This window comes from Peromyscus eremicus, chromosome X (genome assembly GCF_949786415.1).
Source record: "Peromyscus eremicus chromosome X, PerEre_H2_v1, whole genome shotgun sequence".
NCBI lineage: Eukaryota > Metazoa > Chordata > Mammalia > Rodentia > Cricetidae > Peromyscus > Peromyscus eremicus.
The window spans coordinates 1093645-1115195 of record NC_081439.1 but is presented as its reverse complement, the minus strand read 5'-3'; the positions used below and the strand labels follow the sequence as shown (position 1 = coordinate 1115195).

The 21551-nt window shown below is 40.1% G+C and overlaps 1 protein-coding gene and 1 pseudogene across 2 annotated transcripts in view; one reads left to right on the top strand and one right to left on the bottom strand.

Annotated features, from left to right (window-relative positions):
• The window catches only part of Syn1 (synapsin I), a 48906-nt gene that overhangs the window by 20107 nt on the left and 7248 nt on the right, over positions 1-21551 (bottom strand). For both annotated transcript variants that reach the window (XM_059250227.1, XM_059250228.1), the window contains exons 2-5: positions 17396-17453; positions 17210-17301; positions 16121-16277; positions 15485-15574 (exon numbers count right to left, since the gene is read on the bottom strand). In XM_059250227.1, coding sequence (XP_059106210.1) covers positions 15485-15574; positions 16121-16277; positions 17210-17301; positions 17396-17453 — 397 coding nt within the window. The remainder of the gene's footprint in view (positions 1-15484; positions 15575-16120; positions 16278-17209; positions 17302-17395; positions 17454-21551) is intronic.
• Positions 18499-19768, top strand: LOC131898839 (large ribosomal subunit protein eL38-like; annotated as a pseudogene).

Below are 21551 nucleotides of genomic sequence, written 5' to 3'. Positions count from 1 at the left end.
TTAGTGCATTCTGGAGACAAAACTAAATTTAATTCATAATTCTGACAATCTCCCTCCAGATTGTAACAGATTTTTTTTTGTAACAGATATTTAATAGGCTCATTTGTAATATTCTTATTATTGTGATGCTTATATGGTAGTTTCTAGTGTGCAAATCTCTCCTCTGATAAGTATCAATATTCTCAAAGACTTCTGGGAAAAATCAACCTCCCAAATGAGGTACTGTTACTCACTGTGCAATCCTCATCATGGACAAATACCTACTTGTATAAAACTCTACTCTTGCCAAGGCTACAGAAGCTAAATTTCCAAGCCCTTGTAAATTTTTCCTTTGATTAGTCCTTTCTCCTCATGGAAACAATCCTCTCTGCCACAAATACCTCACTAAGAAATAATCTTTTATTCCTATTTCATGGACATCTCCTCATTGGTCAAAATATGGACAAATATCTCTATTTACAAATACCCAGCAGCAATCTACTGTCTGCTGATGAACCCCAGTCACAAATATCTTTCTTCATAATTACCCACCTGTTGGCACCTCCCTTGTTGACAAATATCTCTATTCATGACTATCTGTCTAAGAGACAATCTTTGTTGGCAAATTTTCCCTTTCACCAATTGTGACCTACTATCATATCTCCCCATTTCAGTTAGGAATGATGAACCTCCCCATTGATATCTTTCCCTAGTCCTCTCAATAAGCTTCCAATCTGGTCATTCACAAATACCACCACTGATACTTATCTCATTAGTAATCCTGATAAAAATCCTTCCATTCATAAAAACCCATCTATACATACATACTTCCTATTGATTGCCCCCCCACATTTATGATCTTAGGTATGTTTAGATGGAAAACACCCCTGCTAGAGTATCTCCCAACGTATACACCATATGGTGAACTATCTCTCCCCCACTACCCAGTGACAGATGAGGAAGTGAATTTGTGTGTGTATGCTTTACTGGGGATTTAACCTAGAGCCTGAGACATGCTTGGCAAATGCTCTACATTGAGTTACATCACAAGCCCAGGGAAGCTGATTTATGTAATGTGGTGATATATTGTGTATCAAATAAAGCTTGCCTGAAGATTAGAGGACAGAAAAAACCACTAGATTAAACACAGAGGCCAAGCAGTGGTGGCACACACCTTTAATCCTAGCACTCGGGAGGTAGAGATCCCTCTGGATCTCTGTGAGTTCAAAGCCACACTGGACTTCATGAGATTGATTCAGTCTAGGAGAGAAACAGTGCTAGATAGTGGTGGCATACGCCTTTAATCCCAGTACTTGGAAGTCACATGCCTTTAATCCCAGCACTAAGAAGGAAGTGATATGGCTGAGCAGAGAAAGGTATGTAAGGCATGAGGAGACAGGAACTAAAGCAGTTTGGCTGAAACTCTTTTAGCTGAAGCCTTTTCAGCTAGAGGCCTTTTGGCTAGAGAGCTTTTTCAGCTGAGGACTCAGAGGCTTTCAAACAGAGGATTCATGGAGTTGGCTAGGTGAGACGTGGCAGTGGCTTGTTCCATTGTCTCTCTGTTCTCTCAGCATTTACTACAATGTCAGGCTCTGGGTTTTTTTTATTAAAAGACCTTTAGAAATTTGAGCAACAATGTAAGTCACAGTTTTTCCACTTTTTATAATAGTGAAGCTCCACAAAAGAAAAGGATTACAGCACAAATTCTCTCTGGATAGGAGAATGAAAAGAGAGTGTCTATGTAGCCAAAACTGACCTCCTATTCTTTTTCTTTTTCTTTTATTTTTTCATTTATACATTTTCATTTAAACATTCTACTAGTTTCCCCTCCCTCCTCTCCTCTCATTCCTCCCACCCTGCCCTCTCCCCGCCCCCATCCACAGCATTTACCCCTTTCCCCATCCACTTCTCCATCTCCATTCAGAAAGGGTCATGGCCTCCAATTCTTAATCCTTCTTTTGTCTCCAGGGTGCTGGGCTTATAGGTATGTACAGTCACATCCAATTCAAGTCTGAGACAGTTGTTTGTTTTGTTTTGTCTTATTGAGGTAAGGTTTCTGGCAGCCCAGGCTTGCTGGAACTCCTGATCCTCTTGCCTCCACCTCCCAAGTGCTGTCATTAAAGGCACACACCTTTAATCCTAGCACTCGGGAGGTAGAGATCCCTCTGGATCTCTGTGAGTTCAAAGATGATTGGGGGCTCAGGGGGTTAGGGAGATTGCTCAGTGGTTGAGAGCATTTGCTGTACAGTCCTGAAGACTGGAATTCAGATCGCAGCACCCAAGTAACAAGCCAGGCATGATCCTGCACACACTTGGAAGCCCAGCACCAATGGAGCAGAGACTAGAGGATTGTTGGGACTTGCTGACTGTCAACCTAGCTGAAAATAAGGATTTCCAGGTTTTCTTCCAGGAATAAGGTGGAGAATAGAGGAGGGTAGCCAATGCCCTTCTCTGGCCTCCATGTGTACCCTCTAAAGTGTTCATATATCACACATACAAACAAACACACAGGAACACATACTTGCAATAAAAATAAGAACTTTTTAAGAAAAAAAAAGACTTGTATTCAGTTGAGGTGACACATGCCTGTGAGGCAGGGGGCTGGAAAAAATGGTTCAGTGGTTAAGGGCATATACTGTTCTTCCAGAGAACCTGAGTTTGATTACCAGCCTCTAATTAAGTTCCAGGAAGATCTGATTCCTCTGGCCTCTGCAGGCACCTGCACTAATGTACATATATCCACTCACAGACATGAACACACACACAATTAAAAACAACAAAAATGAAATTAAAAAAAGAGACTGAAGCAGGAACATTTGGAGTGTTTCAAGTGAGCCTGGACTATGTAGTAAGACACTGTCTCAACAAATAATAGGGATGTAGCCCAATGGTAGATAGCTTGCCTAGCATGAACAAGCCCCTGAATTTGATACCCAGCACCACAAATAAAAATAAAGAAAAGGAGAAAGGAAGGAAGGAAGGAAGGAAGGAAGGAAGGAAGGAAAAATGGAAAGAAAAAGGAAAAAAAGCAGTAGAGAAAAAAGGAAGATTGGCTGACAGTCATTAAGGTGTGGTTAAAGTTCCATCCAGATCTTCTCTACAAACCAGCTCCTGGTTCCAGTGGAAGCAGCAATGCCTAGGCTTGCACCTCCCAGATGTGGACAATTTATCTTCCATTGAGCTTGTATATCCTGCTGAGTTCTTTGTGGAGCTCTCCAGCAACTTCTGATGGAGGTGGAACCCCTTATCAAGTGTCTACTGGCCCACTACCTCAATATAGGAGCCCCTCTCTGACATCAGATGCTCTCAAACCTGCTTCCCAAACACTCAGCCCCAGGACCCTGCCATGAATCCTGCCTTCCTTAGGAATTAATTCTCATTGCTGGTCAGTTGATCTGTCCTCACTCTGGAGACTCTCTCTGTACCAGATCAGATCAAAAAGTCTCTATTTCAACTCCCATCACCAACACAGGTTACTGTGCTTCTAATTTTAGCAAATTGTCTCTAACCCATAGTGGCTAGAATTTTGGAGACTTGGGTATCATGTTCATTCTAGCCAAGGCATACCAGGCCATACTTCACTGACCCTTGGGGCATGACTTTTCCCTACAGGTCCCTGTGGCTGAGAAGCAGCATTCCATAAGGTTGAGTTGAGTCCATGGGAAGGGTTCAGGAGTAGCATAAAAGGGTTCTTGAATACTGACAAGAAAGGATAACATTGGTCCCTGAGTGGGCATGCTTGCAGCCATTCATTTCCCCTGGGTGCTCCAGCTTGTCCATTGTTCTTTCTGCTCCCTGCCCTCCTTTGCTCTTCCTTGTTTCCTCCTCCTTGTCTCTGCTCCCTACCCCTGTTCCCTAGTCTCAGTCATCTCCTTGTTCACAGTCCCAACTCTCATTCCCCTGCTGTGACCCTCTATCTCCCACACTCTGCTACTCTTACTCCGTATGTTCTTTTCCTGGTCTCTGCTCCCTATCCCTGTTCCCTACCCCTGGCCATCTGCTCCTTGTTCATAGTTCTTACTCTCAGCCTCACTTCCTGTCATGGTACTATTCACCACACCTTGCTGCTGCTCCCTATCTGGGATTCCCTTTTCTCATTGCTGTGTGTTTTTGCTGTTCCTTGGCTCCTTGGTTTGGCCTGAGTCCCTACTCCCTTAAACCACCACCTTTGCAATCTGCTTTTCCAAAAGGCAGCCTTGCAATGTCTATGGAGTATTATGTGCTTCTCTGAATACTAGAAAGAAAATGAAGACAAGATTTTGGCTGCCTTCCTTGGAGTGTCTCTGAATCTTGTGTAATGGTTTCTTGCACTAGACCTTGAGATAAAACAGGATCAAAATACACTGTCAAGACTGACAGCAGGTCATGTGGGTAAGGGTACTAAAAGGCCTAAAAACTAGTATTTCTTAATGTGTTTTTATATTTATTAGTTAATAGTTCAAGATTTCTTTTTTTTTTAAAGATTTATTTATTATGTATACGAAAGAGGGTGCCAAATCTCATACAGATGGTTGTGAGCCACCATGTGGGTGCTGGGAATTGAACTCAGGACCTCTGGAAGAGCAGTCGGTGCTCTTAACCTCTGAGCTATCTCTCCAGCCCCTAGTTCAAGATTTCTGCATTGATATTCATGGGTAAAATTGTGTATGTTTTAATTTTTGTGCTATCAGTGTTATAAATGCTTTAGGAAAATGTGCAAGTTTCTTTTTACTTTTTATTATTTGGAATAATTTATAAATTACATGTAAAAAAGATAAAATAAAATCAGCACGAATAGCAAAAAAATTAATCATTTTTATAAGATTTTTGAGAGACTCTCTATGTGGCTCAGGCTGATCTTGAACTTGTTATATAACCAATACGTGTTTGCATTCCTGATCCTCCTGCCTCCACAAGTGTTAGCATTACAGGTGTTTACCATCACATCTGACTAAAATTACCTTTTTTTGCACTCTATTAAGTAACCAAAAATTTATAATAATCCAAAAAAGCTGCCATTTCACAAAGTATAGTAAATTAAATGAAAATTGTAAGATAACAATTGTTTTGGACTGAGATCCTGCAGTAGGTTCCAACAGGTAAGAGGGAAAAATCAAAATGGAATCACTCATCCTAAAGTTTCTCATGACAAAACCAAAATGAAGGTACTATCTAATCTTCCAATAAATCAGGAGAAAGTTCCAAGCAGGCCAGTTTCAGTTGGCATGCTAAGAAATTTGCCTGTTTTTATCTTTACAAAAAAGTTAACATGGAGCTGGAGATGTAGCTCAGGTTGTAGATAAATGAAAAAAAAAAAAAGGAATACAAAGGAATAAAAAGGACATGACTGCTCCTGGGTGTGGTGGAGGAGAAAGTTTATTATAGATATGTGGGAGAGCATAGGTAGAGACAGAGACATCTGGGAGAGTCCAGAGTGGACATGACCAGGCTGAGCTGGGCCATGTGGGGAGAGGGAGAGGAGAAGAGAGACAGGAGAGAGGAACCAGGTGCAGCTACTAGAAGGCCAAATGTACAAAATGAGAGGGTAACCAAAATGTTTGGATTGTATAGGGAGAAGCCTCTGGGGTAAGGGTAGCCGAGCCCCTGGGCTGGAGAGTTTAGGGGAGAGGGTGAGGAATGCCAGCCACATTTTGTAACAGGTAAGGGACTGAGGAATGCTGGGAGAACCTGGCTGCCATGTCTGCTTTGATATGTTAAATAGGCACCTCAGCCATTTGCCCCAGGTTTAAAACTTAACAGTAGAATGTTTGCATAAGATCTGGCCTTGTATCTGATCCCTAGTACTATATAAAATTGGGCATGGTAACACATGCCCGTAATCTCATCACTCAAAAGGTGGGCAACAGGAAGATGAGAGAGTCAGTTTGAGGCCAGCCTGTGCTACATAGCATGACCCTACCTCAAAAACTAGTTAACATGAAGTAACCTTATCTTAACCAGTTATTTTTCTATGGTTCTATCTCCCTACTCCCAGCTTGCAAAGAGTAAATTTGAAATGACTAATCTGCTTTTTGTCTTTTGTTTCTGCTTTCTTTGGTCTTTAATATCTATAAAATTAACCTCCTTTGTTCAGCTCATTAGAATATTTATTATACTATATGGAATAAGGTATTGTTATGAATTTGCACGAGTGAGGAACCACCAGCTGGCCAGGCCAGGGTATCCCATGAGTGAGGGAAAACATGCTGGGCAGACTCAGCAGGGGGTGGGGGGTGGGGGGGTGGACAGTGTTGTATGGAAAGTCATTCACACCCAGGTGCTACATCCGCGCAGAGAGTTTATTATAATAGAGAGATGAAGAGAAAGATAGTGTGAAGGTCTAGACTTGACTTTACAGGCTCCATCTTAGGGAAAGGGCCACCATCTCAGACCACCTGCTGTACTCAGTTCCAGGAAGGACCTCAGGAATGTGCCATGACAACTTGAACAGATACAGGGCAGTATGCTCCTGCAGACATTCTGTCTGCAGTTTACGGCCCTTGAAGATATCTAGATAATCCTGCTGAGCAGCCCAGATAATCCTGCTCAGCAGGTTGTGGTTCCCCGCCAAAAGTCTAACCCAATGGTTTCAAATGTGGTTTCCCACCCAAAGTCTAGACCAATAGTTTCAAAAAAATCACCTTGTCCCATATCCCTTCTACCCAATCCCAAGCATGTAATTCCCGGCTTGTGGTTTTTCCCTATAAAAACTCTACACCTGGGCTGTGACTGCCGCCACATTTCCTCCATCTGCCGTGTGATGGTCCAGGTTGACCCTGAATAAAAGGACCCTTATGTGCTTGCATTGGAAACCAGCTCCTTGGTGGTCTCTGGGGGTTTTGAGAAATGGGTATAACAATAGGAAAGAGAGAGAGAAGGAAGAAAGAGAAGGAAGAGAAAGCGGAGGTGTGCACACCTCCCGGGAATGGAGAGAGCAGAACAGAGAGGGGGAGGAAGGGGGAGGAGTTTTCCTTAAAATGAGGGTTTTTTTTGTTGTTGTTGTTGGTTTTTTTTTTGTTTTTTTTTTTTCAGAGCTGAGGACCGAACTCAGAGCCTTGTGCTTGCTAGGCAAGTGCTTTACCACTGAGCTAAATCCCCAACCCCAAAATGAGGGTTTTATGTCAGGATGCAGCGTGGCAACAAGGAGAGGGATTTCAAGGGGAGGGTCAGAATATTAACAGAAATTCAATTGGTTTTAGAATTGAAAATAAAGCCAATTATACTCATTAAATTGGGGAGGCCTGCTGTTTTCTGATGGGAAACAGAGGAGGGGTGGATCTGGGGGGAGGAAAGTGGGGGAGGAACTGGGAGGAGTGAAGGAAGGGGAGACTGCAGTTGGGATGTATTGTATAAGAGAATACAAAAAGAATCATTAAATTGTTGTAATTTTGCCTTTTCACATTCGAGCAACCACTAGATGAGATAGAACAGGGCTAGAATTCTCCAAAACCCCATTCCAAGAGAACTGGCTGACCTTGAAGCTCTACACAAGCAGCAGAAGTGAAGGTGTAAATAGCCTGCCAGAGCATTAAAGGCATGCCTCAACATGCACACCAAGCTCATCAACAAGGTGTTGATGTTTAAACACTATCTAGCCAGCTGTGGTGCCATGTACCTGTAATCCCAGCACTTGTGAGGCTGAGGCAGGAGAACTGTATGAGTTCCAGGTCAATTTGAGGTTATACAGTGAGTGAGACTCTGTCTTAGAAAAAAAAGAAAATAAAATCTGCTCAACTAAGAGCTGATCACTAATGGAGTAGAGGCTTCTGTGGCTGCACATGATAAATAATAGAACTTTTAAAGAATTAGTTCAGGAAAGTCACTAAAAACACAACAGAAATAAACTCAGGGTGGAGGGAACAAAATATGATTCCTGAGTTGCTACCTATGATTAAGATGGACAGTTTCAACAAAAATTTATGAGCTATGTGAAGAAATAAGAAAATATGGCATAAGCACAGGGACAATGACAGTCATTTAACATTTCTACTTAAGCTGAGATGCTGGACTTACTAGACAAAGTCAATAGAGCAGTGATTTTAAATATATACATGTATGTATTGAAAGGGAAAAATCAGTAGCCATCTTGAGAGATGCTCCCCCCCCCTCCTCTAAAGGTATTTGCTGACCAGCAGTTTTAGAACTGACCAGAAGTTGAACTCATGGGAAGATAAGGCTGAAACAATAAATCTATATATCCTGGACTTGGTAAAACAGGATATGGGGAGTAATGGACTCAACTGACCAGAAATTGAACTTGTGGGAGAATAGGACTAGAACAATAAATCTGAATGTATATATATCCTGGGTTCAACAAAAGCAGGACATAGGGAGTAAAAAAATTTATGTCTCTGTAGATACCCTGAATCCTGTTAGCCATCAGTAACCTCATGCTTATAGTTCAGCCAGTAACTTCAAAGAACTACCTCACCCCTAGCCCCCTCATCCAATCCCAAGCAGCATGTAAACCTTTCCTATATAAACCCCTTAAAGTGAGTGCTGGGGGCCATTCTCCTCCAGCCACTGTGTCGGATGTTGGATGCAGGGACCAAGTCCGGGACTTGCCTGTTTTGTTATTAAAATACCTCTGTGTGCTTGCATCGGATATTGGCTCTGTGGTGGTCTTGCTTGGGGGTCTTGCGACCTGGGCACAACAGTATGTATTTTTTTCCATTAAACAAACAAACAAACAAAAAAAAACCAGTTCTTGGTTGGGCAGTGGTGGCACATACCTTTAAGCCCAGCACTCAGGAGGCAGAGGCAGGTGGATCTCTGTGAGTTCAAGGCCAGCCTGGCCTACAGAGCAAGTTCCAGGACAGCCAGGGCTACACAGAGAAACCCTGTCTCGAAAAACCAACAAAACAAAACAAAACAAAACAAAACAAAACAAAAACTTAGAATGAAATGACACTCTAGTAACTTGAATCTTCATAAAGAAATAAAGAACAACTGTTATGGTAACCACACTGGTGTTTTACATATGCATATATGCATATAAATGTATGTATGTATGTATGTATGCATGTATGTATGTATTTTTTGAGATAGTCTCTTGTAACCCTTTGAACTCTATGTAGCTGAGGCTGGCCTTGAACTCCTGACCCTACTACCTCTATCTCCAAATGTTGGGATTCCAGGCATGTTCCACCCAGCCTGCTCTACAGGTAAATACAAATAATGGCATTAATGCTTTGGCTTGATATACTTTTTTCTTCCCTGAATTAAAAGGCAACTATATAAGATATAATTACATTACAGTCTTTGGCACACAATTGGTAAAGATTGTTATTTTTATGCTAATAATAGCACAAAGGAACATGAGAATAAAGCTATAAAAATATACAGAGGAAAAAATGTGCTACTGAAACTAAATTCCAATTAGAGTTAAATAAATTATAATCCTTGGGGAAAACACAAAATTTTTATTTATTTATTTATTTATTTATTTATTTATTTATTTATTTATTTATTTATTTATTTATTTATCTAAGGATTGAACCCAGGGTCTTGTGCATGCTACACATAAAAGCAATATTTTTTTAAAACAGGAAAGAACCAGGATAATTAAAGTGCTTTTCAAGACAATATTGAACATAAAAATTATTAACAGATAACTATATGTTTGAAAAAGCAAATGCTGAAAAAAATTCAAAATTGCAAACATAAGAATAAAAGAAGAGCTGGGCCGCTGGGTGGTGGTGGCGCACGCCTTTAATCCCAGCACTTGGGAGGCAGAGGCAGGCGGATCTTTGTGAGTTTGAGGCCAGTCTGGTCTACAGAGCGAGATCCAGGAAAGGCGCAAAGCTACACAGAGAAACCTTGTCTCGAAAAACCAAAAAAAAAAAAAAAAAAAAAGAGAAGAGCTGGGCTGTGGTGGCACACACCTTTAATCCCAGCACTCAGGAGGCAGAAGCAAGCTGATCTCTGTGAGTTCGAGGCCAGCCTGGTCTGCAAAGTGAGTTCCAGGACAGCCAAGACTACACAGAGAAACCCTGTCTCAAAAATGAAACCAAAAAGAAAAAAAGAAGGCGACAGGAGAATATCTCAGTGGTAAACATTGACATAGCATGCATAAGACCATGGGTCCAAATCCTAGTACCACCACAAGCACCCTTATTTATATTGGTGTGGTGGAATATGCCTTTAATCTTAGGAGGTCAAGGCAGAAGGATTATATTTAAGACCTGTCTGATTTACATTGTGAGGTCAAGGCCATCCTGGACTGTAAAGTGAGACACTGTCTTAAAGAAAAAAATAGATAAAAGAAGGAAAAAATTGCAAACATAAATTCTAACTTACTAGTAATTACATTAAATGAAAATAAATTAAATACTTCATTTAAAGGCAGAATGGGGATGGAGAGATGGCTCAGCAGATAAGAGCACTTGCTGCTCTCTTGCAGAGGACTTAGTTCAATTTCCAGCACCCACATGGGAGCCATCACACATGCAGGCAAATACTCATATGTATAAAATTAAAAAATAAAAATCTTTCTAAAAAAGGCATCATGGATGAAAAACATGGAAAAAATTATATGCTATCTACAAGAGACACCTTTTTTCATCTATTTATTTATTTTTAATTTTTTGTGTATGGACAGCATTCTTGTTTTTGCTGCATTTATTTATTTATTTATTTATTTATTTATTTATTTATTTATGAATGATAGAGTCTCTCTATGTAGTCCTGACTATACTGGAGCTATGTTATCCAGGCTAGCTTCAAATTCGCAAAGCTCCTCCTGCCCCTGCTTCCTGAGTGCTGGGACTAAACATATGCACCACCTTGTCCAGCTGGATAGCACTCTTATAAAATAAAACAAAAAAATCTTTTATTACATTTATTTATTGTGTGCGTGTATCCACATATGCACCCATGTTACAATCCACCATGTGGAGATCATGGTACAACTTGTGGGAGTTGATTCTCTCCTTCTGCTGTGTGGGTCCTGGCTGACATTTTTTATGTATAAATACAAAAATAGGAAGAACGTGGGTTGATGGGAAAAATTGCCATGTAAATAATAACAAAAAGAGAACTGAAATGGCTATACAAATATCAGATAAAACAGACTTTGAAAGAAATTTTCATTAGAGGTAAGTGTATTTTATAATAAGATCAATTCATCAAGAAGATGTAACAAATAACACATACGCTAATAACAGCCTTATTTGTTTCTTTGATGACTAACATTATGATTAGGGTGGATGAAATCTCAATGTATTTTTAATTTGCATTTTTCTGGTGGCTAGTAATGTTGATTATTTTTTCATGTTTATTGCTGTTTTTTACTTTATCTTTTGAGAACTGTCTACTTATTTCATTAACCTATCTACTGATTGAGTTATTTGAGTTTTTGCTATTTAGATTACTGAGTTCCTTATATATTATACATATCAATCCTTTGTCAGCTAGTAAGGATTTTCTCCTATTCTGAAGGCTGTCTTGATTAACTGTTTCCTCATGAAGTTCTATTTGTCAATTGTTGGCCTTAACTTCTTGAATGACTAGAGTCTTATTTAGAAAGTGCTCGTCTATGCCAATGACATGAAGCATTTTCTTTCTACTTTTTCTATCAGTTTTAGAGTTTTGGATCTTATGTTAAGGTCTCAGAAAACTGAAATAGACCTGTCTATAAGCAGACCTAGCTACATCATGCCTATATATTTACCCAAAAGCATTTTTCATCAATTTTCATCACAGCATTTTTTCACAATAGCTAAATTATGGAACCAATACAGGTATCCCTCAACAGAGGCATATAAAGAAAATGTGGTTATACATAAAATGAAACTTTTTCAGCCACAAAGGAAGATGAAGTTATGTCATCTGCAGGAAAATGGATGTAACTGGAGATAATCATACTAAGTGAATTAAGTCAGTTTCTGAAAGACAACTACCATATGCTTTCTCTGTTGGTCCTAGATTTTTTATAGATGCATAAAATTGCATCTATACAAATGACATGAAAATAGAATCAAAATTGTCTGAGGGAACTAATGGAAGGGGGAGAAAAGTGAAAGGGGAGGGTAGCCAGCTATGGGGTGGGTGTTGCTCAAAGTACAATATATACTTACATGAAAATGGCCTTATATAACCCAGTATAATAAAATCAAATACAGAAAAAAATGTCTTGTACTAGATGCCTTTCTGATGAATTCCACCAAATATATATTTATAGAAGAAACACCAATTTCTCCCCAAAACAGAAGAGAATAGAATACTGTCAGACTCTTTCTATGAGAACAATAGTATCCAGATACCCAAACTACATTAGAAAAGAAAATAATAGGTTAGTATTCCTTGCAAACACAGACATAATAATCTTTAACAATATACTATCTGAATTACACAATGGATTTACATTATGACTAAGTGAGCTTTAGCCCAGTAATGCAATTTTTAATGCCCAGACACACCATAAACATATTTATGAAGCTATCAACTTACATGAAAATCAATTAATGTAATATAGTATATTCATGGAATAAAGGGCAAAAGCCACATGATCATGTCAATAAATCATCAAAAGCATTTGATGAAGTCCAATACCCTTTCATGATAAGAACAATTACCTAGCAATAGAAAAAAACATAATGAGCAGGTAAGATATGCCAGGTGCTGGTGTTTAACCATTTTACATTTACTAAGCAATTTAATTCTCACACCAACTCTATGATGTAAGAAATATTATCACCTGCATTTTACTGATGGATAAACTGGAGTGCATGGAACTTAAATAAAATCTCTTGTGTTAGTAGATAAGTTGTAGCGCTAGGATTTCCATACAGAAATTTCAGCTATGGAGTCCATGCTCATAATGGTCTTTTACTGAACCGGTTCTCAAAGAATGTGGAATAAATAATAATGGTGATAAACAAATTGTATTTCCTTAAAACTAATGGTTTGGCCGGGCATGGTGGAGCACGCCTTTAGACCCAGCACTCAGGAGGCAAAGGCAGGTGGATCTCTGTGAGTGTGAGGTCATCCTGGTCTATAAAGAGAGTTCTAGGACAGCCAGGGCTGTTACACAGAGAAACCCTGTCTTGAAAAACCAAAAAACAACAACAAAAACCACCACCACCACCACAACAACAACAACAAAACAAACACCTAATTCATACACTGTTAATTTATATGAGCAACCATACTACTTGCAATATTAGTAATAAATTCAATAATGCTAGATTATCACTAATATTTAATTATAATTTAAGCCATAAAATTGTTAATGTTTATTTATGTAAATAAATACAACTTGTAGCATTGGGAAATATTAGCAATTAATTCTAAACACTGATGGATTACTAACAACAATTCAATTCCTATTTGTAACTAAAATTTGACCCATAACACAGTACTTACAATTTATAACAACCATAATGTAAATATCAATAACTATAATAGCCACTGAAATATTAACAATTTAATTTCTTCTCAGTATAAATACTAATCACATATATTGATAACCTTAGTTTGTTATAATTGCAGCAAATTATAGTATTAGTTGTTATATCAAATATTAGCAATGATAATTTCTATTTGAATATATTTCAAAATAGAAATAATTTGCAAGCATATTTGCAGACACTAATAATGCAAGCATAACTTATGATACAGTTACATATACTCATTGATGATGATTATTTGATTTCTATGTAGCCAGGCTGGCCTCAAACTCATAATCCTCCTGCCTCTGCCTCCTAAGTGCTGGGACTACAGACCCATACCATCGCATCTGGCTGATTATTTGATTTCTAATAAAAATTCTAATTTAATTTATATTACAATGTATATCAATTACAATAACTTTTACTATTAATGATCGTTTGTATTAATAGTGATTATATTTTATGATAAAAAATAATTATTCAATTTCTATTTGCAAATAATTTATAATACTGTTATTGAAATTTTTATTGGCAATTCTAGTTTGAAATATGGGTAAAATTTCTATCAGGAGGAATATTTTATAATGTTAATAACAATTACTTGATTTCTACATAGAATGCAATCTGATTCATTATGTTAATTCTCCTAATTCACACTAGAAATACATATTTAGTACTAGTAAGAATTAACAACATAAAAATAGGATTTAATAAATATTGGGATCAATAATTATTATTTGTAACTTTAGGAAATTTGTGGTCTTGGTTGAGCATCCTTCATTAAAAATCTAAAATCTGAAATGTTCCTAATTCTGAAGTCTTTTGAGTGCCACCATATGTTCTACAAGTGTCATGTTCTACATGTGACCTCATGTGACAAGTAGCAGTCAAAACACAAGCTTACTAAAAATACTGTATAAGAGTAACTGAGTTATGTGAATAAGGTGTATGTGAAACATTTTAATTTCATGTTTAGACTTGGGTCTCTAAAACCCAAAGTTAAAGTTAACCTGTAAGCCCGACCTGCCTAAAGAATAGGTAACTTCCCGGGATGATAGGAGCTGTAGTTCATGGAATATAACAGCCAAACCACATGGGAAAATACAGTGGCAATATAGATTTGTCCTTAAAAAGCCCCTACAACATGTGTCTACTCAGCTGGGAATTCCAGAGGATGGTCCTGACCAAAGTCCATCCTTGGTAGTATTTAATTCAATCTTGCTTCAAATTTGGCTCAAAATTGTGGAATTGGTTTTTCTCTTGTGAATCTCTGGATTAACAGGTCCCAGGCTGGAAAGATAGCTCAAGGATTAAGAACTCTTACAGAGCCTGGCGCACGCCTTTAATCCCAGCACTCGAGAGGCAGAGCCAGGTGGATCTCTATGAGTTCGAGGCCAGCCTGGTCTACAGAGTGAGATTCAGGACAGACACCAAAACTACACAGATAAATCCTGTCTTGAAAAACTGAAAAAGAAAAAAAAAATAGAACTCTTACAGAGGACTGAGGTTCAGTTTCTACCACCCATATGGCAGCTCATAACTGTTTGTAACTCCAATTTCAGGGGATTTGACATCCTTCTCTGGCCTCCGTAGGCACTGCATGAATGTGGTGCACAGACACACATACAGGCAAAGCACACACATATATAAAATAAAAATAAACTTTGGACTTGAGTCCAATACTCAAAATACCTTATACAAACACAAATATTTCAAAATCCAAAAAATATGAAATCTGAAGCATTTATGATTTCTAAGCATTTTGGACAAAGGCTACTCAACTTGTATATAGACTTAATCACAAAGCAACTTTATTCTTCTACACCAGTGGTTCTCAACCTTCCTAATGCTGTGACCCTTTAATGCAGTTCCTCATGTTGTGGTGACCCCCTGAACCACAAAATTATTTTGTTGCTATTTCATAACTTTAATTTTGCTACTGTTATGAATTGTAACGTAAATATCTGATATGAAGGATATCTGATAGGTAACTCCCAAAGGGGTCATGACCCACAGGTTGAGAACCACTGCTCTAAAGTTTCCACCTGTAACACTCAGATATCATACTACCAATACAGCCATTGGTAATATTGCAGTAGTTCTGACTTTTTCCCACTCTATTCTCCCAGGCTTACCATCTCTTTGTGATTGGGGTAGAAAGTCTGATCAATCAGAGGAAATTCCTCTGTTCCAAGCTTCTTGTGTAGTCGAACCATCTGGGCAAACTATGAGAACCAGGAGACATGGATCAGTAGGTTTCTTACCTCCGGGGAGTCCTAAGCTGGGACCCCAAGTGCTAGTTTGGATCTGGAATGTCCTCAAGGCTCATGTGTTAAAAATTTGTTCCCCAGAGTGGTACTGTTGTGGGGGTGTGGAAACTTTAAGAGGTGTGACCTAAGATGTTTTAGGTTGTTGTTGTTGGGTACTCTTAAAGGGAATTATAACTCCCTGGTTTCTTCCTTTCTCTCTCTTTGTGTTTTATTTACAGGCCACAAGAGAGATAGTTTTGTTCCACTGTGCACTTCCACCATGATGCCCTGTCTTTCTGCAAGCCCAAAGCAACAGGGCCACCATATCATGGCTTGAAATGTTGAAAACTGAGCTAAAATAAACCATTTCTTTTTGTGAGTTGATTATCTCAGGTATTTGTTACAGTGATGTAAAGCTATTAAGCTTTTAAATATGTTCACTTCCCCAAAGAGAGTGGCTCCAGATTCCCACATGTACATATGAGCAATTTCATCTCTAGTAGCACTCTTTTTGTAACTTACCACCCAGGGTTTGTCACAGAAGTTGTAGACAGAATGCAAAGAGTTAACACTGGGGATTCCAGCATACTGCAGCCCAATGACCAAACTGCGGTAGTCTCCATTACGTGCCATGCTGAAGGCATGCTGGCGGATCAGCACAAAGTCTGGCTTCAGAGACCTGGGTTAGGGACAGGGATAGGAATGTTGAGTGTGTATGTATTGGGCTCCCCCACCAGCCAGGAAGTTCCCTACTACTCTATTGAATTTTTAAGTATTCATAGCTTCTGGAAATTGCAAAGTGTTTTCTTCCCTCTGCACATATGCACAAGCTGATCCTTTTGCCTGGAGTATTGTTCCCACCCTTTCCCCATCTGGTGATTGATTCCTTTTCAGACTTTCCTATCTGCTGAAGGTCAGGTTGCATGCAACTCTACCCATTGAGCTCTGGCATCTCCCTGGTCATAGTCTCTCAGACTCTCAGTTGTCTTCTGAGTATGCTCCTCAGAATAGACTGCAGCCTCAGGGGATATGTGAGCTCTTCCCTCTGTCCGCAATATTCTACCCAGCAAACCTACAGGGATCTCTCCTTCACCTTCTTCAGGACGTTCTCAACCGTTTCTTATGCTGTCTGGCCACCCTATTCAAACTGCAAACCCCATTATGTTCCAAAAAGCGCTACATCTGCTTTACTGTTCTGGGCTTTGCTTTGTAATTTTGCATTTTTTTATTATTTGTTTATAGAACAAATTAAGGGCAAAAGGGTTTTATATTTTTTTGAGGGGGGGGTTGTTTTGTTCACCATTAGGTCACTCAGCATGTAGAAGAGCTCTTGGCATACAGTAGGTGCTAAATAAATATCTGTTGGTGTCAAGTGCCGAGGACAGCACCTAGCACGAAGCAGATGTTTAACAAATGTTTGTTGAATGAATAATTGAAAAGTTTCCTTGTGGCCTGCTAGGATCCTTGGCTATTTAGACTCCCCAACCACCACACGGTGCACCCAAGATTTTGCTCACTGAAGATGCATAGGGAGTTAGTGACTCTTCCTCAGTTATAAGGGAGTCCTTTATACTTTTTACCAAAACACCAGTGTGCCTTTTTCATATTCACCTTACAACTTTGACCCCATTCCGAAGAACTTCCATGTCCACAGAGAACCCACCATTGGCATGAGCCACAAGATTGAGATCAGAGAATTCAGCCTGGAAAAGACAAAAAATAAAAAATCAATGATTTGCCCACATCATGTAAGTGAATCCCAGACAATGGAATTTCAAGCCCATCTGCTCAACTTACTTGCTCTACTTTAATGTCAATTTCTCCATGGATCTTCTTCCCTTTGAAGTATTTTGCCCTGGAGAGAAATACAGAAGGGCACATCTATTAATGTTCGGATCTCAGACATGAAGACCACATCTAGGCTGGTCCCTTCAACTCTTTTCCCCTTCAGTGCTGGTACAGAAAACACATAATACTTTAAAATTATAATAGATTGCAAAAATTGACAATACTTTGTGAACAATAAAGTCTCTGTGGAAGTATATAAAAGATGTTTTATATATAAAAGATGAGATGTTTTCTTAAACTATAGAGGGCAGGCATGTCCCGAAATATGATGTCTCATGACATTACTATTCTAAATGTTCCAGTAAAAAGCTTTGGAAAATGAATGGTGCTAGGTCACTTTGAATGCATGGAGGTCTGTAAATGGCCAAAAACCTAAGAGAATATAAATTCATGATGTGCCTGTGGCGTGTTATGTTTCAGTGCCTGTGTGGTTCTTGGTACTTATGCCATCAGGGGCCCAAAGTATCTCTCTGTTCTCTCCTTTACCATGAAGCAGCACCTTGATCATGGGTGTCATCTGCTGTGGGGAACCCAACAGCTATGGGTGGACAGTTGCATCTGAACAGTAGCAGCCAACTGAGGAATGCAGGCTTCGGCTGGTTGTAAAGAAGCTGTAGCCAGCAATGATGGGGAAGGGAGGAATGCAGCTGAGGATGAGAGGAAGCCTCAAGAAGATGAGTAGGAGCAGCAGCAGTAGGCACATCACAAATTGCTGTGTCATTGTCTCTAGCCCCACCCCAGCTAAGCTCAGCTTCCAGCAGCCTCCTCTTTCAGGCTCAGGATTTCTACCAGACAGGCTTCTTTTTTCTTTTTTCTTTTTTCTTTTTGGTTTTGGTTTTTTGAGGTAGGGTTTCTCTGTGTAGCCCTGACTGTCCTGGAACTCACACTGTAAACCAGGCTGGCCTCAAACTCCCAGAGATCCAATTGCCTCTACTGGTATTAAAGGCATGCTCCACCACTGCCAGATAGGCTTCTTCACAGAAGCTCCAGTCAGGATTTTCGTGGAAGGGGGATGAAAGGAAGAGATACTCCTAGGGACACTGGTCACTAGCATGTACACAGTCAGCAACTCTGACACATTTACACTGCACAAGTGGGTTCTGTTGGCTTCACTGGTGTGAAGGACTCAAGAACAGCTTTTTCTTTTTCCTTTTTCTCTGTATATTGTCTCTTTCTTTTGAGCTCTCTGTCCCCCTCCATCTGTGTCTCTGTCTCTCTCTGTGTCTGTCTCAGTTTGTTTGTTTGTTTGTTTTTTGACAATAAGTGTAGGGGCTACTGTAGTTTCTGCTCAAGTTCCTGTTTGGAGCCAAAAAGTCTTGGTTCCTTTGACAGATCATGGCTTTGTCTCCAATGAGAATTGTCTTCTGCTACAGGCAATTGCCTTGGCCAAGGTGACACCCAATATCCTCCCTCCCTCCCTCCTTCCCTCCCTCCCTCCCTCCCTTCCTTCTTTCTTTTTTTTTTTTTTTTTGAGACAAGATCTCTCTCTCACTGTGTAGCCCTGGATGGCCTGAAACTTGCTTTGTAGACTAAGCTGACCTTGAACTCATAGAGATCTGCCTCCCAAGTGCTTGGATTAAAGGTGCGAGCCACTAGGCCCAGCAACACTTAATTTCTTGAGCTTAGACCCTGACCTATTTCTGGTCTCAAAGTGGGTATGAAAGTGTGCTGGATATTTTACGTCAACTTGACACTAACTAAAGTCATCAGAGAGGAGGGAGCTTCAAATGAGAAAATATCTCCATAAGATTGGGCTGTAGGCAAACCTGTAGGGCATTTTCTCAATTAGTGATTGTTATAGGATGGCCCAGCCCAATGTTGATGGTGCTACTCCTGGGCTAGTTGTCCTGGGTTCTATAAGAAAGCAGGCTAGTTTTCGTGTACTCTTTGGTTCTGCCATGTTTTTTTGAGCATGGTCAACAATGCCGAGTGCCTGTCCCCATACCTTGGAAAATTGAGGAAATCAAAAACTTTCTGCTCACAGCCCAGCAGAAGCATGAAAAATCCATCAAGATCAAGAAGAACAAGGAGACCTAGCAGTGGTGCACGCCTTTAATCCCAGCACTTGGGAGGTAGAGGCAGGAGGATCTCTGAGTTTGAGGCCAACCTCGTCTACAAAGTGAGTTCCAGGACATCCAGGGCTGTTACACAGAGATACCCTGTCTCAAAAAACAAATAAACAAGCAAAAAAGAAGGATGATGATGATGACAATATGAAGTTCAAGGTTTGCTGTAGCAGATACCTTTACACCCTGGTCATCACAGACAAGGAGAAGGCAGAGAAGCTTGAACCCTGGTGTAGCAGTGAAGGAGCTGAAATGAACTAGACCTCTGCATTTGACTACTAAAAAAATCTCTGAAAAGTTAAAAAAATAGGAAGAAGGAAGAAGGCCAAACAATCTACAGGGAGCTAGCCAGCTACCCAGCACTCCTTCATGGCCTGCCCTCTTTGAATTCCTGCCCTGACTTCTTTCAATGATGAACTACGATATGGAAGTGTAAGCCAAGTAAACCCTTCCTTTCCAACGTGCTTTTAGTCATGGTATTTCATCATAGCAATGATAACCCTAACTATGACAGAAGGCTAGACTCTTTGCCTCATTCTAGGCTGACTCTGAAGGGATGTCTCTACACCCCCTAGGAACAGCTGAGGCCTCTGACCTGATGATGGCCTAGCTTTTTCTCTGCTCAACCATATATACTCTTTACAGTGTTGGTGCAAAAGACATACCCAGTAGGCCTTCTGCATGAAAATCTCTGCCTCTTGAGTCTGTTCCAGGAAGTCAACCTATAACACTGGGCTATAGGTAGGAGTCAAAGTACAGAAGAAGACTCTTAACATGATTCTGTAGCTGGGTCATTCAGCACCGTGTTGGAAGTGAGCACCCTGAGTGCCAGGAGATGTAGTACAGATAGCCCATAATACACTGAAGCCATATAAATTCCTCTGTAGCAGGCCCAGTTTGTATTGCAAGGAGGATGCCATATTATGTGGCAGGCCCAATGACATTGGAGGTGTCACAATGGCAAAAGATGAAATACGGTACTTTTTTTCTTGAGTGATGAAGAGTGACACAATGGGCCCCTGGTGTTTGGGAGCAGCAATGACTTTTCCTGATGGTGGATTGCAATAGGATGCCGGACAGTGGTGGCGCATGCCTTTAATCCCAGCACTTGGGAGGCAGAGGCAGGCGGATCTCTGTGAGTTCGAAGCCAGCCTGGTCTACAAATTGAGTTCCAGGACAGGCTCTAAAGCCACACAGAGAAACCCTATCTTGAAAAAAAACCAAACAACAACAACAACAACAAAAAATTAGGAATCTTGTGGAGGAAAGTGAAGCAGCTGGTGAAATATCCTTGACACTTGCCAGATGTGAGGGAAATGGCAACCAGATTGGAGTAACTGTTTGTTTAATGGCACTGGTTAACTGCAGATAGATCTGATATATTGACAGTGAATAACTACCAATTCAAGGCAAACTATGAAAGGCAAAGGATGCCCCTGGCTCTTTTTAAAGAAACCTTAACCTGCAGCCAGAGAGCAAACAGAAGGGAAGACCAGGCTCAGGATTTAAGTATAGTGGACAGGACAGGAGTAGGTGTGGGAAAAGGATACATGGATAGATGCAGTTAAACATCCTGAACTTATAAGACCTGCCTGAACCCACTATACCAGCAGAAGCAGTCTACTCACTCTTACTACATAGAAACCTTCCCTCTGATGGGAACAATGCAAAAGGCCTTGAATGAAGCATGTACCTTTGTCAATGCCTACTCTGCTCAGGATCCACTCCAAATTACTACCCTGGAAAACTGACCAATAACTAGATCCTGCTCAATGAGTCCCCTGGACCCAGAGACACCCTAATGTTCATTTCCATGACTGACCCCAGTGGGATAACAGTTATTGCAAAGGAGAAGTCCAAAGAGAAGCTTCTGATATGGCACCTTCATGCCCCTACCAAAGCAGTAAATCAGGGCTGGGTGTATAGCTCAGTGGCAGAACACTTGCCTAATATGCATGGGGTTCTGGATTTCAACCCCAGCACTGGAAAAGAAACCAGAACAAAGCAATAGTAAATCAAAAGCAATTTGTATACATTCT